A 26,965-nucleotide genomic window follows, 5' to 3' on the forward strand; every position below is an offset into this window, starting at 1 on the left:
AAAAAAAATGTATTAATTTATCAAGCAGTAATAGTGAGATTAATTCACAATGACTGCCTGATATAATTAAATAAATAAAATTTGTAAGTATAAAAAAAGTGAAAAGTGTAAATAAATTAAAAATAAGGGACAAATAAATGAATGTATGTATTGCATTTTTTTTTTAGCTGTGCTGGTTTTGTTAAAAAAAAATACTACAAATCAAAACTGGGAAAAAAGGTTTTTTTTTACGTTTTTTCCTCTTTTTTTAATTTGTATTTGTCCTAAGTGAGGCGTTAGACACACATATGCGATATAAATATATAGCCCTATCTGTCCTCTAAAAAACAATATATAATATGTGTGGGTGCACTTTGTAAGAAAGTATATTACTGACGTGGAAGAATCACACAGCAAAAATGTCAAAAGTGTGTCAGTCATTTACGAACAGAAAACAAAAACAAGCTCAGTCATGAAGGGGTTAAAGCCAACCCCCGCAGTAGCTCATACTTCCCTTTGCTCCCCTCACTCCATTTGTTCCAGAAGTTAGGAGAAGAAACCAATGGCCTTGTACCAACCGCAGTAGTCCTGTGGCAAGAAAGGGTGGGAGTCACAAGCCCCCCCACTCTTCACTCAGACAGTGGGGGAGTCCAGGGAAGGTGAGCATAAAATGCTGCAGAGGTCAGCATTGAAGAGAACCTGTCATAAGTGATATTTGGTAGTTGTTGTTGTAACCTCTTGAAATTGCCAGGTCTCTGCCCTAGACAAAGTACAAATCAGGAAAGCTTTTATCTGCATACATCTTCTGGTCCGGTACTGAAGCAGGAAGGTGTAAAAGCCAGATAACTAAGGATAGACCAGCAAACGAGGCCATCAAATCTATCTAATGACGTCTTTCCATTAAGGGTTCAACAAAGCACAAGATTTTTAAGAAAGAGATGAACTCCTAGCCAACCACTGCCACTGATAAAACAGTAAATATAAGGTTTATTTTGTGTTACTTATGTGTATTGCAGTAAATCTATAAGAGAAATAGGAGGGCTGCCATTACTTTACTTGCCTTGGATACTGACCCAGTATGGTGATCAGAAAAGTCAGAAGTCATTGGCATACTTTTTTTAGGTTCCCAGTTCATAATATTGAAGCTAGACAGTCAATATGACAAGCAGCCAACTAGCACTTATAAATGTAGAAGGTAACAGTGAAGATCTGCAACGCATCTCCACAAAGAAGCATATCAATGGATACATATGGTCTGGATCAGGTTTGGATCTAATGGTTGTTAGTCTGATGATTTACAGATTAAATGATTTATGAGACGTACAGAAAACCAATTCTAATTTCTGCTGTCACACCCTATGACAACTTGTGCTGGCAGCAACTGTAACCACTGATATTTTCCTACCTCTTTCTAAGTTGATTTAACAGTATAGTTCACCTGAGCCAAAACATGTGATAGGATGAAAGAAATGATAGGAGTGTCTTGATGACAGTTAGATAGCTTGTGCATATCCGTCACCCTCTGAAATCTCTGGATTTCTGGGGTGGAGGGTTGTTAGGGGTTAGGATATATAGAACATCGCAGACAAGATACAGTAGGATTTTAGCACTATTAATGTGATAAAATATGTATTTCTTACTTTTACTGCCAGATCAATCCTTTTCATAAGGCAAGCTGTTATTTTCAGGAAACACTTATTGAATCGGCAATTCAGATGGTATACATCTGGCATGACTCCATGTGTTAGTCTGTGCCAACCTTGGAGTCATGAGAATAATTCCTGTAAATCCAGAATGTCTGGATATAGGACAGGCATTTTGTTATTTGTGTTTATGAGATCATGCTGAGCTGGGAACCTATCATGCAAGATTTCCAATGTTTATGAATAGTTACCGCTAGTTATCCATATAAAGCACTAAAGCTGAACTCCAACCTTCCTTTCAGGTCTTGCACAGTTGTACATGTTCTCCTCCTGTACTGAATATGCTTCCTTTGATTTCACTGCACACTTTGAGCTTCTCGTAATGTGCATCAACCTGCATCAAGTCCGATAGAGCCTACCTAATTTCCTGCCAGGAGGACATTCAGCATGATCTAGTCCTTTCCTCTGGTCTTCTCGTCCCTAGCCCACCCCTTTCATTTACTGGTTTTCAGTTCGTGTTCTTCTGTTATCATGAAGGCTCAGCATTATATGTAGGTTTTATCTAGGGCAGTTTGCATTCAAATGCAGTCTGCCTAGGAAGGTCCGCTCGTCCAGATTATTATCCACCCATCTAGGCATTTTTATATTTTCACAACTCCTCACAAGAGCCAGCCTACTGCTTGCATTAGGGCTGAGGGCTTTTGAGTATAGGGTATTGACATACGGTGCTGTGATGTTTTCAGGAAGATATGTACAGCACCCTGATGACCCCTCCCACCAGCCATGATCTGCCAAGCATTTCACAGAACCACAGGAGACCCAGTGATGACTTTACTGGAGCTAAAAATGGCATGTAATGAAAAATGAAAGGAGTTTTTTTAAATCTTATTAGCATGTTGATGAGGGGGAAGAAGAGGAACCAGGGAATGCAAAATATAGCCAGTAAACCTCGGCTTTAGAAGTTTTTCCATCCCTATGGGCTTTAGCTGTAAAAACTACAACTCTCCTGATGCTGCATTAGTACTTGTATACTGTATATGGCAAATTTATAAAACATAGCCAAAATATTTGGGTACTTTGATAAAGGACAGTCCTGGCAGCAAAATTCAGCAAGAGAACTCAAAGGGAGGGATGCAGAGCTGCTGAGAGAAGTCACTGAGCTCACGTGTAATGTCTTCCTGTGTGGGCTCTTGATTTGTGCACTGTCTAATGCTACCTCTTAAAAGCAGAAGTAAAAGTTGGCTTGGTAATAAATGCTGGTAGGCAGTTTTTTTTAGGAAGAGACTGTGCATGTCTCTTCTAATATAGATGCTTTGACATGCCTTTGAGCATTCTTTTCTGTAAGTGGAGACTAAGCCACACATGCGTGGCTCAGTGTACAGCCTTGCCTGTTCCAGGACAAAGTAATTCCCGAACACATACGCACGAGTTACATCATCCTAGCCTGGCCAATAAAGATGGCCGAGGACTCTGAACCCGGAAGAAGACCAAGTGAAGATGAAAGCAGCAACCATGGAGAGCAACATGGACATTGCAATGCTGGAAGAGCTCTGTTACGTAAATGTGCAATTATGTCCAAATTATGCAAAAATCATCTCAGGCCCACATCTTTTTCTCCATGTCATTAAGCTCCACTTTAACGGCGGGCAAGATATTGACCTGCAAAAGAACATCTAATTTTTCATCGAATACTGTAACATGGATAATAGGAGTTGTGCCAGTAAAAATAGTTGATCATTCAAATGTGACTAGGTCAGCATGAACTCAATGTACATACTTGAGCTTTTTCACAAACTTTTATGCATCCTTCCTACAGTGTGGTCTCAGTTTATTAAAAGGCATATATTTCTTCTGGGATTTTTAAAGCACTGGTAATGGGTGGCAGTAATAACAGTTGTGGTCAGGTGACTCTTGCTTTACATCTCTTGTATTAAAATGAAAGCCTGGTCATGGAGAGATGGAAAAAAAAAAATCACACAATGCTTCTCATTTCGAACATCTGGGGGCAGTTTCTGCTGTTCTAAAACGTGATCATGGACATTTCAGCCAGACTGAGGCAAGCTTAATAAAAAATCATATAAAGAAAAGTAGTTCAATGAAGAAATACTTTTTAAACCTAGGGGGTTAAAAATAGGAAACCAGGGTGGCTGACACGAAGGCGTTACCGGCCAAAGACATCCGCTCATGTAAGCTGTGTTTCCTATGTAATCAGTATAAGAACTGTAATAACCTGATTAATGAGCAGAGCTTCATTTTACACAGCGTCTTTACCTTTCCAAGTGCACCATGTATTTGTCTAGTGTAATGGTCCTTGAGATCATATAATGGTTTCTATTCATAATTTAAGGTCACATTTCATTTAGAATAAACATCATATATGGCATATAGGAACTTGGAGCTAAACTCCTTGACATAAAGGAAGCCATTTTGTGCACAGACTTGTTTTCTATAAAATAGTGGCATTACAGATGACTACAGAGGTTTTGACAACTGGAAGAATTTTTTACATTAGAATAGAAACAGACTTTTCCTATTTTATACTATACTGTAATTTGTTTGAATACCTTAGCTCTATTAAAATAAACTTTCAAGCTATGGTTACAAAAACAATGCCATAACTATAAAAAAGGCCCACCCTTATAAATACTCCCCAGTCCAAACCTATGTCTACAAATATATACTTTCTGCAATTATGGTACTTTTGAAATGAATGATCAAACACTGGCATTAAGTGTCCATAACAATTTTGTTTTGATTTCTAATCTGAACAGGAAAAATGGCTGGGATCTCATTGCCTGCGAGCTGTAAACATGTTTTAACCAAAATGATTTAAACCCTAGTGAGGTGTCACCTGTCCATGCAGGCTTGTCGAGAATTCAGTATCTGACATAGGGGACATAGAAGCTTAGTGAGCAAAGTATATCACAACACTGGGCAGAGTATTCAAACAGGATCTTTGGTAAAGGAGAATATCTTTGCCAGAGAGTTTTACAAACCCGTAGGCAAACCAATCTTGTCAGAGTCTACCAAATCAGTTTTGATTTGGCTTACACTTTAAAAGAATGGCAACCAGAGTATAAAGTAACTTATAAGTGTTAAAGCAGAAATTTACCAATTTTGCTCAGCATACTTGGCAATATGTTTATTGTGATTTGTGCATTGTTTTAAATGCCGTGCATGAAAATATATTGCAATAAAATAAAAAAAGTAAACAAATGGTAACAAAAGACTTTAAACTATATGGCCATTGGAGAGGTATTGGGGGCGGGGAATGTTGCCTAAATTACACTATGAGAAGGGAACTTGCCCAGTTATTGCACCCTTGGCTTTATATATGTTACCAGTAGTTGTTTGAGGTTGAGACTGATCACTATCCAGCTGCTCTGAAGCGGAGTGATTACTAAGCAATGTCCACTACCATGGTTACCCAAAGAATTCAAAATAGAGAATAAAAATGCTTGTATGCAGCAAATTGTATCACAGGAATAAATGTCTATCATTGGGTAAAGGAAAGACATCCGATGTTTCAAAACCTACTTCATTTTTTGGTACAATAATCTATACAGTAAAAGATTTGTTTTATTATTTTCTATAAATATTTATTAAAATGTTTTCAAAAATAAACTCATAATTTTCTTTTTCTTTTTCTAGGTTAAAAACGCTGATTGAACAAGAAACAACTTACCAAGCTAAAAAAGAAAAAGAGAACCACAAGAAAATAACCAAACTTCAAGATGAGCTCATAAAGCTGAAATCATTCGCATTACTTGTGGTCGATGAGCAACAGAGGTTAACAGAACAGTTACAAGCACAAAGTTCCAAGATCCAGGAGCTAACATTAACTGCCCAAAAAGCACAGGATAAGCTCGCCATTGTAGAAGTAAAGGCAGAAGAAGAGGAGCAAAAAGCAAACAGACTTGAAATAGAACTACAAACTCAGGAAAGTAAGTTCTTCCAGGAGCATGAATCCATGATGGCCAAACTAACCAGCGAAGAGACTCAGAACCGCCAACTCAGATTAAAGCTGGCAGCTCTTAGCAGACAAATAGATGAGCTTGAGGAAACAAACAAGACTCTGCGTAAAGCAGAGGATGAACTTCATGACCTAAAGGAGAAGATGAATAAGGGAGAATGTGGAAACTCCAGCCTCATGACGGAAGTGGAGGAGCTGAGAAAACGTCTGCTCGAGATGGAAGGCAAAGATGAAGAGCTTATAAAAATGGAGGAACAATGCAAAGATCTCAATAAGAAATTAGAAAAAGAAGCCTCGCAAAGCAAAAACCTAAAGTTTGAAGTCGACAAATTAAGCAAAAGGATTAATGACCTGGAGAAATTGGAAGATGCTTTCAGCAAAAGTAAACAAGAATGCCAATCCATTAAAAGTGCCCTGGAAAAAGAACGGGCCACCAGCAAGCAATTGTGTAATGAACTAGAAAGTTTAAAAGTTCGAATACGGGATATGGAAACTATTGAAGTAAAGCTTGAGAAAACTGAAAATGTACTCAAAGAAGATCTCACTAAACTGAAAACCTTAACAGTAATGCTTGTGGAGGAGAGGAAAACCCTCACTGAAAAGATCCGACAAACTGAAGAAAAGCTAAAGTCAGCCAATGCACACCTGCAGCAGGAGCAAAGCAAAGTGACATCAATTACAGAAAAACTGATAGACGAAAGTAAAAAATCTCTCAAATCCAAAACAGAGTTACAGGAAAAGCTGCAAACTGTCACAAAAGAAAATGAAGAGCTAAAAAGTAAACTGAGAGCAGAGGAAGAAAAAACAAACGATCTTATGTCCAAAGTGACCATCCTTAAGAAGAAACTGCAGTCACTCGAATTAATTGAAAAGGAGTTTCTGAAAAACAAAATGAAGCCGGAAAATAAGCAGTCAGAAACATTGTACCAGGAAAACAATAAAATCAGAGAACTTACTCAAGAGGTTGAAAGGTTAAAACACACCCTTAAGCAGATGAAAGCCATGGAAGATGACCTCATGAAAACAGAAGACGAGTATGAATCTCTTGAGAAAAGGTATTATAACGAGCAGCAAAAAGTCAAAATGTTTTCTGAAGAACTTGAAGTAGTAAAAATGGAACTAGCAAACTATAAGCTTGCTGAGAAATCAGGATCGTTCCAAGAAAAAATGCTGTTGAATAAGCTAAAGGAAGAAGAAGCAAAGTCTGGCCACCTTTCAAGAGAAGTTACAGCCTTGAAGGAGAAAATCCATGACTACATGAAAACAGAGGACACAATTTGTCGTTTGAAGGGAGATCATTCAGTTCTTCAGAGAAAACTTACGCAGCAGGAAAACAGGAACAAAGAGCTAATAAAAGAAATTGAAAACCTATCCAAGGAACTTGAAAGGTATCGTCGTTTTAGCAAGAGCCTGCGGCCTAGCCTCAATGGAAGGAGAATTTCAGACTTTCAAGTGTTCTCAAAGGAAGTGCAGACAGAGCCAACATATAATGAACCACCTGATTACAAAAGCCTTGTTCCTTTGGAGAGAGCAGTCATAAATGGACAATTATATCAAGAAAGTGACAATGAGGATGATGACACACAAGATGAAGACTCACCTGTTTCTTTCAAATATAACACATCAAATAACAACAGCTTAAATAACAACAGAAAATTAGCATCACCATGGACAAAATCCAACCAACAAGCACAAAATGGGAAAGTACAATTAAAACAGAATGGAAATTACATCCATCCAGGAGATATGGTCCTTACACATACACCAGGCCAACCCTTACATATCAAAGTTACACCAGATCATGGACAAAATACAGCCACTCTTGAAATAACCAGTCCTACTACAGAAAACCCACACTCCTTTACAAGCACTGCTGTGATACCAACATGTGGCACTCCAAAACAAAGGATAACAATCATACAAAATGGCTCCTTGACTCCAGTGAAGTCAAAAGTAATAGATGGATATGTCACACCAGATCAAGTTGCATCACCCTTTACAATTACTTCTTTTGTAAGACCTAGGTCACCCGACTCATGTGGTTCCATAACTCCAGACAGAACAATGTCCCCAATCCAGGTACTGGCTTTAACCAGTTCTTCAAGCTCTCCAGAGCGTGTACTTTCACCAGAGCCAATGGATGTTGGGGGAACTCATGCTGTTTTTCGAGTATCACCTGATAAACAAGCTGGATGGCAGTTTCAAAGGTCAAACAGTTCTAGTTCAAATTCAAGTGTCATAACTACTGAGGACAATAAGATCCATATCCATTTAAGAAGACCTAGCAGTCCTTTCTCACCAGTGCAAGAGAAAACACATTCACTAACTAATGGAATGCCAAGTAAACCCACAAATAAAATCACCAACAGCATTACTATAACCCCAAATGCTACTCCACTATCACGGCAGTCACAATTTACAGTAAGTAATATCCATACCTGATCTATCCCCAAACCCAATCCCACCCAAATCCTCTAACAAACCACACAAGTTTTGTAACCCTACATCGATTGTAAAAACATTCTTTTAAAAAGAGATCTATGTGCATGACCGGAAACACAAAGCCAATGTCTGTTCTTACGTATTATTTTATTTGGGTGTGCGTACACATTGTATGCTTTTTCATTTACAATATCTGTATGGAGTATATATTTAGTGTGCACATGTATTAAATACCTTAATGTATTATTTTTCCACAAACACCGTGCATGAAGTCATTGTGGTAAACCCCAAAGATAGAAAAAAAACCATTCTCAGTGATTTTTTTCCCACATAAAGTATGCTTTTAATTGTGCAATTTTTTGTCTGGCATACATGCATTCATGGTTAAAAATACTCTTAAGGTAGGAATCTGGCTTCACTTCTTAGCTCGGTATAATAAGCACAATAACGATGATTAAGGGACCTGAAAGTGTATGTGCAAGATATAGATTGTATATATATATATACACACACACACACATACACACATATACACACACACACCATATTAATCAATTTGTTTTATATTTCGAGATGCTCTACAGTCTATGGCCAAAAGCTTGTGAACATCCAAATGATTGAGTTTAGGTGTGTGAAGTTCAGGTGTAAAGGGTTAAAGGGTACTGGTAAAGTGATATTAAAGTCAAAGGTTTTAAACCATTTCAAATTCTGATTAAATCACTTACAAAGGATGCTGCTCTGATGTTTAAAAATGTTAGTTTCCAGCAGAATCAGCTGGTCCCCTGACCACTGGCTCCGATATCCGGTTTTAGGGTGGATCTTTTCCACTGCAGGGTTCTATGGAGCCACCCTTGTGTGCACTAGTAAGCTGTATGTACCTCCACACAGCAAGGCAAGCCACTCCCCTGCTCCCCCTCTACCTTCCTCCCTCTTTACTTCTCCAAGCTAGTACATGGACAGTTGCTGAAGACTGCATTGTCCTTTGTGATCTTGCACTGGACAGGAAGTTAAGGGGAGCAGAGCTGAGAGAGATGGAGCCAGCTCTTTGCAAACATGATGACTGTGCTTGGGCAAATATGTAAAGAAATACTTTGCTGGGCAGTGTACGTTTGTTTGATCTAGGTTCATTATTGAAAGTTCAATGCTACAGCATACAAAAGCATGTTAGACAATTGTGTGCTTCCAACCTGGTGGTGACAGTTTAAGAAAGACCCAATTCTGTTCCAGCACAACTAATAGACAGTGCCATAAAGACATAGGTTGCGGAGTTTGGTGAGGAGGAACGCGAGTGGCCCGCACACAGCCCTGACCTTGAATCTACTAAACACCTTTAGAATAAATTGCAATGCAGATTGTGAGCCAGGTCTTCTCATCCAAAATCAGTACCTGACCTTACATTAACTTTTTGGCTAATTGTACACATATTCCTAAAAACACAGTCCCAACAGTGTAGTGATGATTATGGCTTACAGCTCATGAAAACCCCAAATCCACAATCTCAAAAAATGAGAATATTACATGCAATCAATAAAACAAGGATTGTACATAGAACAATATCGGACCTCTGAAAAGTACAAGCATGCATATGTACTCAGTACTTGGTTTGGGCCCCTTTTGCAGCAATTACTGCAATTACTTTTGCACGCTATTCTAATTATTCGAGTTTTACCTGTAGTGTACATTAGGCTTGTTCTTTATACTGTTCAGAATGATCACTACTGACTTGACATATTACTTTCTATGCTACAAACATCTGGTGAAAATCAGGAGACAAAACGTTTTGAGCTATATAATTGTTTGAGCATAAACATCTACTGTAGTTATCTGGATACAGTAAAATATAATGAAAGCAAAAGAAGAGTTGGCTCTGTTACCCTGACATAAATTCAAGAAGGTAAGTCATTGAAAAAGGTGAGCAAATGGAAGGATCATCATGACCAATATTCCCAAACAACATATTTTGTAAATATCCAATAATGTTTATTCCGATGGTAGAGTAGCATTTTTATGTCAGACCTTCCTGCTATACGCTCCAATTTTTATTTATCTACCAAGATATCTTGTCACCAAATATAAATTCTGTATACCGACTTTGAAGATCACACAAAGACAGCTCCTGCATAGAGGCATAGTTTCATTCCTGCACAGATCTGCAATACTGAGATTCAAGTAAGAAAACACACGCCTCCAATATTTGGGCAATATTTGCTTATCCCAATGTTCAGCTTTACACTGACCAAGATGACCCCAAATAGATGTAACACTTTAGAGATAGCACAAAATCATTCACATTACTCTCTCTGAGTAGTAGGGAGTCACCAGTGAAATGATCATACTATAATAATATGCTCATTGTCTTCTGCCAAATATTGCTTGGACCTGAATAACCTACATGTATTTTATTCAGTTGTGTGAGGAGGAAAAGCAGTAGCCATTGAGAACACCAGGAAATAAAATTCCATGCCGATAAAGCCCTCGCTGAGAATTAAACCAGCAAGTTTATTTTTCTGAACCTAATAAAGTACAAACAAAATGAAACATAGTTTTCCATTTTACCGCTTTGAAGAAGTCCAAATCCAGCAGTATTTTCTTTTTTAGCCTTGGACTGAAAGGGGAAGGGTATCGAACCCTTCTCCATTGGGGAGATTTTCTCTCATTTCCTTCATTGGTCACCAAGACAAAAAGTGAGCAAAATCTTCAACAAAAATAAACAATGACACCTTTTGTAATTTTTAAGATTGGGAAGGATGAGAACCTCTATTAGGTCACTTTGTTCACATTGTGGGATCTTACTTCCAGGACATCTAGCAGGATACTGCCCACTATATGCGGAGAGCCGTGCTGCAGCTGGGAAGGATCCCGGCAATATTGCTGGGATCCATCCCACGCTCTGATTGACAGCTGGCTCTGCCTCTCTACAGCAGTTTTCTCCAGCTGTTTTCAAATGGAACTGGCTCCTAATAAAAATCCTGCTGGCTACTGGATTGGACAGGCTGGCTCCTGAATTCCATATTAATTTGTCCACACCTGCCTTCAGGCCCTATTCGCACCTTTCTGTGCACATTAACACGTGTGAATGCATGTGTTACTTCCGATAATGCACATTGTGTTAAAGGAGAACTATGAGGTGAGTGCGTTTCACTCACCTCATAGTTCTAGCCGACCTGTGACAATGCGACTGTCACCGGTCGGCTCAGTAGATAGGGAAGTGAGCGAACGCATACCGGCGTTCGCTCACTTCTCGATCCTGTCACGGCACTTTGCCGTGACAGGGGAGGGGCTGGATTCCCCCCTCCGATCCTCCAGCGCTGACTGGCGGAACGGACTGGGGAGGGGGTGGGTACAGCTGGCTCTGCCTCTAGATAGGCAGAGCCAGCTGTCACTCACGCAGCTGGGCGGATCCAGACATAACTGTCGGGATCCGCTTCAGCTGCGGCATCTCGGTATACCGTGAGCTGTAGCTCGCGGTATACTAAGGTTAGGGTGACGGGAGGACGCTAGTTTGTGTCCGCCCATTACCCTAAGGAGAACTATGGGGAAAAGCCCTAACCCCATAGTTCTCCTTTAAGGTAGCCAATTCGCTTTGAATGGACCCCATAATGAGCCTCATAAAGCACCTAATACTTCCCTCCCCCCACATAAAAAAATACCTCATCAGACAAATAGACTGCAGATACAGGCACTGCTATAGCACTATCTACCAGTGGCATAACTATAACCATAGCAGCTCAGGTGGCTATTGGGGCGTGGGGGTGGAAGGGGGCCCCATTACAGACATCCCAACCTGCAAAACCTTATTTCAGGGAGGTGCCCGTCTCATTTCAGGGAGGTGCCCTTTGTTTTTTTTTTGTTTTTTTTTTACAGCGGCCGCCGTCAGAAATAAGGGTTGAATTGGTTGCAGTTGACAACTCTAATCCCCAGTAATGTCTATGTGTAGAGATGACTTCAGATGCCCAAGAGTCTTTGGGAGATTGGCATCATTATTCACAGCTCAGAGAGGTCATCAGGGGGCCCCCACCACATTTTTGCTATGAGGCCCGTGATCTGTACTTACGGCCCTGCTACCTAGCAATATTTTCAGTAAGGAAGTCAGCAATGGCAGCCTTCAAATTTCTTTCATGACAGGCTTACTTTAAATAAAGAAAACACTTCCACACTGCACTAGGACGTATACATTTACCCATAACGTACATATACTCATCGTTTGGAACAGAAAAAAATTACTTCAGTACAAAAAAAAAAAGTCAAAATGAATACAGTGCAAGCTAACAGACATTTCATTGCATAAAAAAGTTGTGAGTCATTAACCAAAATGCCAATTTTTACTTAACAAATAATACGGAAAAATTTCCTCAGTTTACTCAAACAGGCCCCTTGAATTTACATCAATTAGGTCCACTGGCGAGGGAAATCTGAGACATATTTGTGTAATTGAAGTAGATGATGCAGTTGAATGGGTGCATAAGTGGAATAACCTCATCATGCAGACATCTGGGCTATGGCGGAGATATTACCACACTGCTCCCGTTAAAGGTTATTTATCTTTCTAACAAGGAATGAAACTGCCTCGTACTTTCCAACTACATAATATTAATGACGAGAGAGCTACTGGAACTGATAAAGTAGGCTTGTCCTAAATGGATGGATGTACTAAATTCTGACAAATCAGAAAGCACATGAGAAAACATGTATGATCAAGATCGCTTTAATTAAGTTGGATGCGCATTCGTTCTCTTGTGCAAATACAAATTAGTTATGCTCAAAAGCTTAAAGCTGAACTCTAGGGTGATATAAAAGACACATAAATTTAGCTCTGCATTCAGGATTACAGCTTTAAATGTGTAACTGAATTTGCCTTGGTTTCAGCTTTTTGCAATACCCTATGCAACAGAGCTCAGACTGGGAGAGGGAGAAACAGCACAGGAGCCAATCAGTTGTATCACAGTGTTAAAGCTGGCCACTTTTTCTCATTCAGCCTCATGGGTCGAAATCCCCCTCCACGCTGCCAGGCTATGGTATTCTGACAGCCACACTCTTTAAAAATACCCAGTGAATGCAGCTGACTGGCAGGGTGCCCATGGGGCACCCTGCCCCCATCTCACTTATGTATAATGATGACCCTTGCTTGACGTCCCAAATTAGCCAGTATAACAGCAGGGGAACGTGAAAACTTTATAACACAGCCCTGGAGTCAAAGATCTCTTCTGAGCCTCCTTTCTTGGGAACGGCATCCCAGAAGAAATTCTCATTGGTCTCATATGGCTGCTTTGACCTATTAACCACTCACCATTGAAATCATTATGTTGCTATAAAGTTTTAAGTGCGGTGGCCAAGAGTTTATCATTACAAATAAGTGGTGCAAGGACCGGCGGGTAAAGAGTTTGTTGTATATTAGTTTACCTTTTAATTTTTTTTTTTGGAAAAGGTGAACTAACCCTTTAAACCGTTTTTGCCGGACTAGTCGAGTTAGGCTATGTCAGGTTAATTTTAGAACCAGCAACATAACTAAAGACAACTCAGAAGATACTTTAAGAGATATTGTTGATTCCAGCCATTGCCCTCATGTGTGATGATCAGGCGATGTGATAAATGGAGGAAGGAACTGCGGCGACCTTTTCGTTTCCTATGTTGCATTATTATTCCGTTTATTTCTTAGCAACCCGATTTCTGCTAACGTTCCATTTTAGCAAACACTTAAAGGCTGTAAATATTTTGTTCAGTGAGGGCAGGGAGACCTTGGGGTATATTTGATAACTCCTAGTTAGACTACAAAAACAGATGTTGTTTGAAAATCCTGCTTAGCAATTTAGGACGCATTACTAAGAAAACAGTTCTAATGAAAGAACTAATAAAAGACGGGAACTGTGCAGAACAAAATAAGTCAATTCGCAGCACTTATGCTTAGCTGCATACGGTTCAACGAATTAGATAATAAAAAAGACTATAACTATACGATTCCCCCAGAAGAATGCAAATTATTTTACTTTTCAAAGGTCCACTAAAAGCTTCTTGTACAGAGCGGGCACCACTCTCTCTGGGTGCTTCTTTTATCAGCAGGTATGTATAGCCTGCCACTTCCCGCTAGGCTATAATAAAAGTGCCTCTCCATTCCCAATTATCGGTTCATACTACATAATGGAGAATCCATCAGGGAGTGTGACTCCATCATTTAGCTATGTAGTGGACATGGCAGCTGGGTTTAACTGGTCATTTATGAGATCTCATGAGTGGAGTACCCAAGGAACATGAGAAGTATGCTTGTAAATTCAACTTGTTTGCAAACAGCAAAAACTCAAATTAGCCAGTTAACCCCATTTCAGTATATCTAAAGTCAAAACGCTTTTGTTTTTTTGGTATATTAAAGATTATTTAGTTACAACAATAACAAAATCACTTGCAGTGCAGCATTGCCAGATGTAATTGAGGAAGACACAGAAAAAAAATACAGAAATCAGCATATGGCGCATGTATGGATATCAATACAACAGCCATCAGCATGTAAAAAAGAAGTGCACAAAATCAAGGCCTATCCTCAAATGATATCTTTACTGCTATCAACACGCCCAAAGACATGTACATCACCCATAAGACATATAAAGAAATAAATTAACCAGGAGAGAACACAAAAGGGGGTTGGACAGGACAGAGTAAAGCTGCCCATACAGTGTTAGATTTACTTTGTTCAACTTACTCCATCAATACTTAAGAGCATGGATGGAGAAATCCCCTGCTGTTATCATTGCACTCCGACAGCAGCCGCCGGCTGATAGAGTACCAGAATGGAGCCTTCAGCTGACTAGTTGTACACTCTGTTCCTTTGAAGATTTTCCAACCGACTCCTTCCATCTTCTGATCGAGGGATGCCGGCCTGAAGGGCGCAGACAACGGCACCCACTTGGGCCAGTTCATCAAGAAATTTGTATAGCGCATGGCCAGTTTAACTGGAAAGAGGGTTTTTTTATTTTGGATACTCAGGTTTTTTTTTTTTTTAACATCTGTGTCTCATTGGAGAAACTTCCCTTCACTTCCTATCCTGTGGACACGAGGAAATGAGAAAAAAAAATATCTCTTCGAAACAAAGGAAACCACACCCTTCCTGTTCTGGTTACAATTCAATATTTTGGATTACCATGGTGGTAGGGGTTCTAACGCCTCAACACTATTCAAAACTAAAAATATTAATACACTTAAAAAATGGCTTTAGATGCACTTAAAATTAAAAAAAAGAAAAACTGGTTTAAATAAAAGTATTATTTAAATTATATGGTAAGTACCTTTACTTACCACAAGGTACTTACCATACCCTGACTCCACATGTTCCACTACTTCCTGTCAGCTTTTAACAGCCTTTGCGGCTTTTATGAGGGTGCTTTTGAATTGTTTTGTACATGTACATGCAAGCAGGCATAGTCCACCTTTTTCAAAAATTTTATAAATGCACCCACATTATTATAACAAAAAAAGTTGCATTTATTAAAATGTTTGCATAAAAGCCTGCAACCATTATCACTGTACCGAAGGTGCAATGCAAAGACTCCTGCATTGTGTAAATCCAACTCTCAGGTCTGTACGGAGGTATGGACCTTCTGTTATGGGGCTGCAGGAAGTAAACAATGGACTATAAGTGTGGTGATGTCAGGTCACTTGTTCCAGCGCAATCTCCAAGTCCCTCTGCTACTGTGACAGATGCGGCTGGTAGTCCTCCAATTCAAAGATCCCTATGGATCTGTGAATGGTTGACACGCCTGTGTGGGCGGGAGGGGTTTAGGAAATATGACCACGTTTCATGTTCCACCTTTAATGTGGGTGTAACAATAAACTTATTCAGAAAGATGAATTTTGGAATTCTTGGCGGGTGCCAGAAGAAAAAAGTAGGATCTTCTGTGATCCAAAGTAGAGTAACAGTGTCACTCTTTTCATTCAGTGTCTTGTTGAAATGGTTATATTCATTCAAGTCAGGTTTAATTACAAGTCCCCAATCTCCTGTCTTCCTACCCTCCTAACCAACTCTGGCCATTTACCTCTCTGATGGCAACACTCCCATAGTGTTTACATCCTTTGCATTTACAAATATTCCTGGTACTGCCCATGCATTACCTTCTCATACACTTGAATGAATAGTACCTGTACCATTAGAGTAATGCCCCATTCAAGTCTAAGGGTTGTTATTGCACAGGCAGTGCCAAGAGGATTTCTGTCTGTTGCTGACGGAGAGAGGAAAGTGGGCAATTGGGTGGAGGGAGGCGGTTAATTTAAAGTACATTGGAGGGTAGAGAGTGAGAGCTGGGGAAATGTTATCTGAACCCAAACTTGTCCTTTAAAGTGTATTTCCACTGTTGCAGCCAAAGTGGAATAACACCTACTTCATATTCAATACATGTTCCCATTCACAAATTTAAAAAATGCTGCTTACCTTTTACTTGCTTTAAATCCTACCTAGCATTCCCCTTCTATGTAAAGTTAGGGGGGAGTTATGTTTACCATAATTAGCCCTGCCTGTACTGTGCGTGCAGATCTCACTGTCTGTTTTAACAAAGGATTAAACATCTCAAGACTTGGGTGATGCATTGTATGCTAATGCACTTTCCCTCAGTATGTCCCTTAAATGACCGTTTGTTTAAAATATTTAAAATAGATTGCAAACTTATGTGCAAACCAATTCCAAAGAAACAATTAGAAAGGTAAGAAATATAAAAATATATTTTAGGTATGCTGCGAGAGTGGGAACACATAACAAATTTGAAAACTGCAAAAGTGGAAATACACTACAAGGGTAAGCACCTTCAATACATTTACAGGTCTAGTTCTTCAGGTTCTGAGCCCACCATCACTTTCAGTGTCCAGGCTCTCCTGGCCCTGAGCCCACCACCGCCTTCAGGGTCCTAGCTCTCCTGGTCCTGAGCCCACCATAACATTTACAATTCTGGTTCCCCTGATGCTGAGCCTACCATCACCTTCAGGGTCCTGGCTCCTGGTTCTGAGCCCACCATTACATTCAGGGTCCTGGCTCCTGGTTCTGAGCACACTATCGCCTTCAGGGTCCAGACCATTACCTACAGTTAAGCAACAAGACACTATATACTGTAGATAACAGTAAATATCTCTAAAGAGGTGTAGTGTGCTTATGCATCTAGATTTCTCCTTTCTCTCGCTGTATGTTGTGCATTTTCTTGACCTTTTCACTTTAATTGAAGGAACAAAGGCATATAATAATTATCTTGGTTGCTTCTAATACCTATATTAATCAGTGCCAGCAGCCCTAGCCAATACATACAGTATATGCCTTCCAGGGACGTGCGGTCAGGGGAGGCAGGTGAGGCAGAGCCTCATCTAGTATAATGGAGGAAAAAGCTGTCAGCTGCAAGTCTGAAGCTGACAGCTTTTTTTCCATTTACAGCGGCTTCTAACAGGTTACAGAGCGGGGAAAGCCTCCCCACTGTGTAACTTGTCATGGACAGAGCACTGCTTGTTAAATTACAGGTGGCGCTGCATCCGGCTTTTGACAGCTATGTTAGGTTACACAGCAGTGTGCTTCCCCACTGCTTGCGTAACCTAACATAGTGAGGCAAGAGCTGCAACCGCCTCTACTCTATGTTAGAAGCTTGAGCTCTGAGCATGGATTGGACCAATGGCAAAGCACAATTGGTCCAAGCTGTCCAAAAAAAAAAAAAACCCACTGAGGACATCGATGTCGATGCCTCACCAGTGATGAGCAAGTGAGGGACAGGGAGGCTCCTCCATGCCTCTTCCCCCTCCACACAACTCAGTGACTGGATTGGGGGCAGGCCGGGGCGGAGGTGGGCTGGGGGCGTGCAGAGGGAAATGCCTCACACAACGAGGACCCCACTGCACGTCACTGAATTGCCTTCAAGAAGTGGGAAGACATATGCAGAAAAGAAAATGTGCTAGTGATGGAGAAAAAGAAAGCTTAGAGAAGATATGTGGCCTTGTGGTAAATGTTTAAGACTCCAACTGTGCCAAATGTGAGCTAGGCTAAGCAGCATGCACATTTAAAGGAATGTCTGGGCCCTTTCATGATATAACTCCCTATGCAGAGAACCCTGTGCCTGTACACAAGATTTTAGGAAAGAGAAAGTGATTTGTATTAGCAGGACCCTCGATTACTCAGTTTAGCACTCAAAGAGCAAGGCCAAAGAATATGTAGATGCTATAATTATATTGTGCCTTGATTTTCCCAAATGTACTAAAAGTAAGCAATGTTTTAAAAAAAATTAAATGAACTTTACTGCCGAAACTAGCAAGCCATACAAAGACACCTTCCTTTTCTCAGACCAATGCCTTGGTTGATGATCGATTCCTTTCAATTCATCCATACTAGAACACCAAAGCACTGTTGGCCTCCAGCACTCATGTGATCAAATATATCTTAAATGGACATTTTTTTTGTAGTTTTTAGTTGTTCCCTTCAATTTGGGTAAATTGGGTACGGATGTCAGAGACTGTAGAGGGGAACTCTAGCTTCACCCGCACACTGAGATTTAAGCTGTTGTCTCCTGTGAATTCCTCATATTTTAAATCCACTTGAAGTACACTGATACAACCTGTGCCTTCACTCTCTAATGGGCTCCTGAGAACTGAGGAAGGCCATATAGTAGTTGGGCTAAAAAGCCAAATTTCGCTAGCCGCTGTGGCAGAACAGGGAGATCTGTAGCCACTGACACAACCTGTGCCTTCACTCTCTAATGGGCTCCTGAGAACTGAGGAAGGCCATATAGTAGTTGGGCTAAAAAGCCAAATTTCGCTAGCCGCTGTGGCAGAACAGGGAGATCTGTAGCCACTGATACAACCTGTATCCTCTAAGAGGGCTCCTGAGAACTGAGGAAGGCCATATAGTAGTTGGGCTAAAAAGCCAAATTTCGCTAGCCGCTGTGGCAGAACAGGGAGATCTGTAGCCACTGATACAACCTGTATCCTCTAAGAGGGCTCCTGAGAACTGAGGAAGGCCATATAGTAGTTGGGCTAAAAAGCCAAATTTCGCTAGCCGCTGTGGCAGAACAGGGAGATCTGTAGCCACTGACACAACCTGTGCCTTCACTCTCTAATGGGGAAGGCTATATAGTACTTGGGCTAAAAAGCCAAATTCAACAGCATTAAAAAAATGCCCAGGAATTTAACTGTACCATATCCCATCTAGAGTGGAAATACCCATTTTGTTTGAAACTGCTCTGAAAACCAAATGAATCCAAAAGTTAAAGCTGACAGAGTGATAGACTAATTACAAGCAGTTGAATACTTTAGGTTATGGCTTATACAGCATAGTTTGTAAAATAATAAAAATATAAAAGGATAAAAAGGTAAAAAAAAAAAAAGGAAGTACAGCCCAGAATATGTAGAAATGGAATCAGAAGATTTTCAACACATGCTAAAGGCGCCCACATACTTCTCGGGAAGTCAGCTCAACATCATTAGTGGCCGACTTTGATCAATTTATACACGTCAATGTAATTCATTCAGCATTCTTTCTACTTTCTTTGTGTGTTTCCGTATTTCTCCCTGTGCAGACTTAAAGAGTCAAGTATATCCATCAGCAAACATAAATAAAGGCTCATACATAGTTTAAAATCCATGCTTTCATTTTTGCAGTTTAGTTCCACTTTAACTGCATCATGTGGGTGTTAAATGTGAATGTAGATGAAGCGCGGAACATTACCCTGACTTCCTGCCAGCTCTAGCAGCAGACATGGCTGACATGCCAGACTCTTTCATTTTACGTCTTCCAGGACATTACTTGGAAGCTGAGGAATGAAGCCCAACAAGAATGTTCAATAATTAAAAACACAAGCATTGTTCGGCCAGGCACTGCTTCTACTAAAGTGTATATGATTCCACAAGCAAACCAGAGCACAGGCCGTCTGCTTGTAAATCGCCAAACAGGCACACCCCGAAAATTGGTCAAATGTGTCTCCTAGGAAAACACAGAAAAGACGTTGCCGTGTACAGACGCAAACTGACCACCAGTAATGATAGATATTACCCCTCCCAGCTGGTGGAAGTTGACCATTTTCACGGGTAATGTGATCACTATAATTGGCAGTCACATTGATCACGTGATCGGGAGTCTGTCCACCGGCTCACGTTTGTTTACAGTGATTGGAAGCTCAGTATAAACTGAGTGTAACACACAACAAACTTTTAGGGTACCCACTCAAAGACAAGATATACGATGTATAACCGTACAAAAATGTATTGAATACGCAACAGGTTAAACCCCCCAAAAATACATATAATTTGGAAATAACCAGTTTGACTCCAGCGATATGAGTTATGTCTTTTTATATCCCCATCTGATGTTATTCCACAATATTTACAAATCACATTGTTTAATTCATCTCACAACATATCCCAGGGTAGCTCCTAAAGATAAGTTACAATAGGAAATTGAGATGGCGTTATCTCAACACGTTTCACAGATGTGTGCTCTGCTTCCTCAGGCTCTTGATTGTTAACAGTGACCGGAAGCTGTCAGTGACAGCACGGTCACAGTGCTGGGGGCGCCAAGTGAGCAGGCTCCCAGAACATAACAGTGACAGCCACATATATATGCACAGCTGGTGGGGAAGGGTTAAAGATCAACTCAAATCAAACTGCTAAATACATATCTGAAACACCTAAGGGGTTTGGAGAAGGCCGGAGAAGTGAACAATCTAGGACAGCATAGCTCAACTGGAAAGTGAGCTGAATTGGAGAATTTTTCCAAATCAGCTAGTTTGGCCTAGATCAGGGGTAGCCAAACTCCGGCCCTCCAGCTGTGGTGGAACTACAAATCCCATGAGGAATTGCAAGATTCTCACAGCCACAGACATAACTCCTGGAGAGAGATGCATCATGGGATTTGTAGTTTCACCACAGCTGGAGGGCCAGAGTTTGGCTACCTATGGCCTAGATTGTTCACTTCTCCAAACCCTTCACCCTTTGGTGAATAACCTTGCTAATTGCGAACGCAAAAAATAGAGCATGCAGCATTTTTTGCATCTGCAGCGGACCGGGACGCAGGCAATATTTTGCCACACGTCCGATCGCACTGCGGGTGGGGGCGTGGCTGTGGTGCCATTGACTTCAATACACCGCCACGCCCCCTCCCACCCCAGAACGAAGGGGGACGTTTTGTGAACGATTGCTGTGTGTTCCAGCAGCCAGTTCCAGAGGCCTCAATGTGGCACTAAAATCAGCATTCAAGTACCTTAACTATTAACAAAAATGGATCTTATTTGTGTATCACTCAGCTGTAGATCCTCAAATCATCTGTAAATTGATGATGACACTGTCCTTCCTTCTGGAGGAGCTCCTCTGAGCACTGGGCTGGCTTCCTAATGAGGCTGCTCTCAGCCACCTGATCAGCCCAGGCTGGTCATTGGCAACACCTGGCCCCAGGACTGGAGATCTCATCCCACCCAGAGCTCTACGAAATCTCCAGAGCTCCAGATCCCAGTTACAATCAGGAAAACCTGGACGAACCTGAAAAGCCAGGCTCTTCCTTATAACATGTTTCACATTCTGGACCCTCTCAGCCCCTTTGGCTAAAGGTGCCCATACTCCTTACGACTATCGCAAGACTTTTGTCTTGCGATGGTCGTAAGCTTATTAAAAGCTTGTACGATCTGCCCATCTTGGACAGGCAGATCGTACTTGCGATCATCGAAAGCCCGCCCCGCTGAGGGGCGGGCTTCCGATGACCGCAATGCAGAACGGGCAGTGTGCGCTTGCGCACACTGGCCCGTTCTGCAGCTGTCGAACGAGCAGGCTAGAAACCCGCCGACAATAATGCGATTCTCGGCGCGTTTTCAAGCATGCTGGTTTCGACAAAAGACGTGCGACAGTTTTCTTGAGGAAAGATGATTGTACAGTATTCATCCATGAATATTTTGAGTGAATTTTGTCTCCTGGTGGGTCATGATTGACAGCTCCGGGTGCATTCACGAATTGACATGATGTCAATTTAATTATTTTTAAACCCTTTTTAGCCCCATGTCCTACACTACACTTCCTAGGTGTCGTTTTCTTCTCCCCCTTACCCTAAGAGTCCTGGGTGCCAAGTCGCCATACTACACCGTGGCATTGGCTTACCCTGCCACATAAGATACATTTTTGTTAATAGTTAAGATACTTGAATGAATTTTTGAGATTTAACTCCTCAGTTTATTGTCACTTTAACTTACTGCCATCAGGTAATGAGACAAACCCCAATGAGGATACTAACACTAGGGGAATGGAGTTGTGCACCCATCCCATCAAGGGCTGCCATTTTGTATAGCTATCACAGTACAGAGCTGTCCTTTTCTACCACTTCTAATCACTTATTCAGATATGTTACTATTTGGATCTCACTGAAAGAGATTTGTTTTCCTCAGTGTGTCTGCAAGGAATTTTCTCTGCATTCTAGAATTTCCCAGCGTATAATAAGACTTCCGTCCAGGCAGCTTTCTCCTCTGGGTTACTAGCTGGGTAGTCGGTCCCAGGATGCATCGTGACTACTGGCCTATGCTCCCAAGTGACAATAAAGCATGGGAAATCCAGGTCGCCATGGCAACGTGGCAAAACAAACTGAGCGGGGTCAGCACAAAGTTTTGCTGCATCCTACGCTCACAAAAGACAATTATGATGTAGTATGGCTTTATGGCAAGCTTGGGATGAAACATCTGCTCGTTTGGAGATGGTACAGTTCAGCTCATCATCACCGCAGTTTCCATGCGATGCCAATCACGGGCTGCAATGTGTGAGTAACCACAAAGAGATACATTACAGCCTGGGACCGAAATCCATCTTTACTGTGCTGGAAAATCTTACAGCACGCTAATGTGACAGACACCAGAAATTAATTCAGAACAGCTGGTGAAGTTCTGTTTCATTTTTACCAGTTCTCTACACGTAAACCGATAAGCTGCAACCTTACCAACATTGCTGAGCAATCAAAATGGCTGCCTGGGGTACAAGAGGGAACTTGGTTTACTTTAAATCGCATTCCCTGGAATTCATAAAGCGTGTCGTAGATGCTCTTTAGAAATTTGTCTCACAGTAGTCTAACAAATGGCGCAAATTGCAACAGATTCATGTACATCAAAGATTATATATTATCACCAGCACACTATACTTAAAAGTAAAGGTTGGACATTTGTCACTAGGGATGCACCGATATCGATACTAGTATCGATGCAGAGTATTTGGGCGAGTACTCGTAATGGACGTGGCGCCCGGCTTTCTGATTGGCCAGGAAGCCGGCTTCATGCTCCCTCGTCACCTCATGACGAGGGAGCATGGAGCCGGCTTCGCGGCCAATTAGGAAGCCGAGTGCCGTGTCATTACACGGCGCCCGGCTTCCTGATTGGCCACAAAGCCGGCTCCATACTTTCTCGTCACCTGGTGATGAGAAGCATGGGGACGGCTTCCCTGCTAGTCGGGAAGCTGGGTGGCGAGTCTTAACACCCTGCCCGGCTTCCTGAATGGGACTTCCAGGTATCGGTATTCAGTATCAGCGGGTACTGAAAAAAAATACTGGAAACCGAAATACCGGTATCGGTGCATCCCTTTTCGTCACCCATAAAAAGCGACGTTTCAGGGCACTGGGGCCTCTTCCTCAGGCAGGAGTGACTAGTTACGCTTTAGGTCTTATATTCTATATTTTTAAGAATATATTAAAACAATAACTCTGAGCAAATAAAAAATTAACCCTTGCAATGGGGCTATGCCAATTTTCTTTTATAAATAGGGAAGAGAGTGAAATTAAAAAATATCATCAGGCTAACTTATAGGTATATAACTCAATGAGGGGAATTTATAAAAACTGGAGCAGACAAAATCTGGAGCAGCTGTGCACTACAACCAGCTTCTCTCTTCAGTTTGTTCAGTTAGGACTTGAAAATGAAAGAGAGAAGCGGATTGGTCGCCATGCACAGCTGCTCCAGATTTTGTCTGCTCCAGTTTTGACAAATTCCCTTCAATATAATTGGCAAGAAGTGGTGACAGAGTCTTTTTAACCCCTTGATGCCCAAATTAATTTTCAATTATGTAAAAAAATATATGATATGTGTTTTGGCTAGCAAGCAGACACGAAAGAAGGTGGAGATTGTTAATTTGAATATAGCACATACTATGGAGAAAAATATAAGTATGATGAAAATTAGCGACATTAGGCATTTAAGTAATAAAATTAAGTTATTGGCCAGTACCTGCAGAAAACAATTCAAATGACACAAATGATCACAAATCAATAGAATGTCATAAAATCAACAAAAAGTCACATGGGAAGAAATATTTTTACTCTCGGAGTTCTCAAAAGCAGTTTTTTATCTTGTTGAGGCACAGGTGAACATTACACTTCAAACATTTGGTTACAATCTGGCCCTTACAATTTGGGCAAAGCTAAATCTGCACATAACTTTGAAATTTTTCGTCACATGGAGTTGACCCCAATTTATAAGCCGTAGCGACAAACAATAAGCTGTTGCATAATTTATTTTACAAAAATAACCTAAAATAGTCAAATTCTCAAAATTAGCAGTCAGCTGCCTTGTGCATGACTGCGCTGAGGCTTTGCGTACTTCAAGCAGTTGTAGCCAAACTATACTACTGCAACAGGGCGCGATCATTGCTCCCAAAACAATCTTTGGTACTTATTGAATACAAATAAACCAGCATTGGCGGAATAAACACACCACCTTGGCTGCAGTCAGGCCTGGAGGGGTATGTCGCAAAAACGCGGCAACCGTCATCAAGGGGTTAAAGTCCAGTTGGGTAGCTTCAAAGTAAGTGTTGTGAGCCGGTAACAAACACACACACACACAAACACACTTTTTAAATGTTATATACAGTTTCCACTTTTAGAGAGAGACTGCTGCCGCCTAGTGTCTGCAAACTACAACACATAAAACATGGAAAATAGAAGGTCTGGAGAACAATTAAAGCAGAACTCTAGTTCAAAATGTTATTAACCCTTGCAGTGGGGCTACCCAAGGGTTAAGTGCTTGTCTTTGCCTAGGGTAAAAAAAAAGAAAAAGGTTATACTCACCCGATCCTCCAAGACAACTCTTAGACCGGCCCCTGGAGCCTCTCTCCCTCTACCCAAAAGGGGTCTAAGGATCCTCCAGTCATCACGTTCTATGATGCGGTGTCTGGCTTCTTGATTGGTCGAGAAGCCGGCTCCATGCTCCCTCGTCACGAAGTGACGAGGGAGCATGGAGAACGCACCCTCCGGCTTCCTGATACTGGGGAAAGGAGCCACCCTAAGGCCCCATTCACACTGAGTGACACTTACCTCGAGCGGATCCGCGCGATCCCACCTTCACCGTCGGGCTGCATGCAAAAATAGAAAAATCGTGCGACATCCGCGGGAAAAAGGGCCCTGCACGAGCGACGAGCGACACGGAGCTGTAGAATAGAACAGCTCCATTGAAAATCATTGGACGGCGACTTCTCGCGATATCGCGCGGCAAATATGCGCAAAATCACGCGATTAAACGCTCAGTGTGAATGGGCACTAATACAGGACTAGTGCTCAGGGGACCAGCTGATTCTACAGGAAACTAAAACTTTAAGGAGCAGCATCCATTGTAAGCGATTTCATCAGCCAGCAACCAGCTTGAAAACCTTTTGACTTTAATATCACTTTAAGTGACGCTTTAAAAAGGTATATCTCTCAGCGATTTGACTGATAAAATGTGAGCCTGCATTTTGTGTCTACACCCCACAATGAAGGTGGTACTTCCTTACAGCCAGATTCCCCATCCGTCGGCTCATTCCACATTACAGACAGCCTCTAGGACAGTGGTTCTCAACCTTTCTAGGGCCGGGACCCCTTGGTAACATTTGCCAAGTTGTGGTGACCCCCAACGGTAAAATTTAGGGATGACGCGGCTGCTGCAGCGACATCTGGCGGCGTGGTGGGAGAACTGACACTGCTGCGCTAGGAGAGGGCTGGAGGAAGGACTCTCACCTTATTATTGTTTGTTTTTTATAATTTTCTTATTTTCTAATAATTTGTTTCTTATTTTCTTTTTAATCGCTTTTTTCTTTTTAAAATTCTTTTATTTTTATTTCTTTAATAATTTTTTTTATCGATTTTTTTTCTACTTAACTTCATTTCTATCACACATAAGTAACAAGCCCCCTGTGTAATTGCAATTGGAGGTGACATGTTCTCTTTATTGACCCTGTCACCTCCAATACAGGAGTCCTAGCACAGCACTGTGCTGGAACTTCTGTGACAGGTGAGAGGGGAAGACTGCTATCCTCTCTCACTGTGCACACGGAGCGGCAGGTTTACTTTTAAATAACCCTGTCGGGAAAAAAAAAAAAAAAATTTCTCCTGAAAAGGTTTAGTCTGCTCGATTTTTTTTATGACTGACGCGCTCCTCTCCTGGGTGGCCGGAAGCCGCTAGGCGACCCCTGGCAAATCGTCATTCGACCCCCGACGGGGTCCCGACCCCCAGGTTGAGAACCACTGCTCTAGAAGACCATTTTTTGACTTTGTACTGGCCAAAACAGCTGGGCCAAACTGGCAATTCTATAGGGGTAACTCATGACTCAAAAGTCAGTTGTGGGTGGGTTTGACCTTTAGCAGTATTAAAACACATACAAATCGTTTTTTTCCACTGTTTTTCAGGCTTCAGAAGACATGCCGTGTGGCAGCGCGCCTACTCGGATTCCTAAACCGAAACCCGGGACAGTGTCCAAACTACCCATTAAGAAACCTATGGGAAATGCAGTGAATGGAGAGCGGGAAGGAAGCAGAGAGAAATCGCATTTCTCCAGACCTATTTCTAATCCCCAAGGTGCAGCTAAGAGGTGATCCTTGTAAATGAGGGGTTGAAGACAAAACACGCCGCCGTTCCCCACCCAGCCTCTGACCTGCACTGACAGCTCTGCTGTTCTTTATATTCTCTCTGTACATTACATTTCTAGTTAGGATGATTCC

The 26,965-nt window shown here is 41.4% G+C and overlaps 1 protein-coding gene across 2 annotated transcripts in view; it reads left to right on the forward strand.

Annotated features, from left to right (window-relative positions):
- Positions 1-26,965, forward strand: part of FILIP1L (filamin A interacting protein 1 like) — a 133,363-nt gene extending 106,398 nt beyond the window's left edge. Inside the window, exons 4-5 of one of the 2 annotated variants that reach the window (XM_018568326.1) lie at positions 5,274-8,016; positions 26,654-26,965. In XM_018568326.1, coding sequence (XP_018423828.1) covers positions 5,274-8,016; positions 26,654-26,839 — 2,929 coding nt within the window. In that variant the 3' untranslated portion in view covers positions 26,840-26,965. The remainder of the gene's footprint in view (positions 1-5,273; positions 8,017-26,653) is intronic. The other variant, XM_018568327.1, reaches the window with a different exon arrangement.

Source organism: Nanorana parkeri, unplaced genomic scaffold (genome assembly GCF_000935625.1).
Source record: "Nanorana parkeri isolate BGI_ZX_2015 unplaced genomic scaffold, ASM93562v1 scaffold1171, whole genome shotgun sequence".
Classification (NCBI taxonomy): domain Eukaryota; kingdom Metazoa; phylum Chordata; class Amphibia; order Anura; family Dicroglossidae; genus Nanorana; species Nanorana parkeri.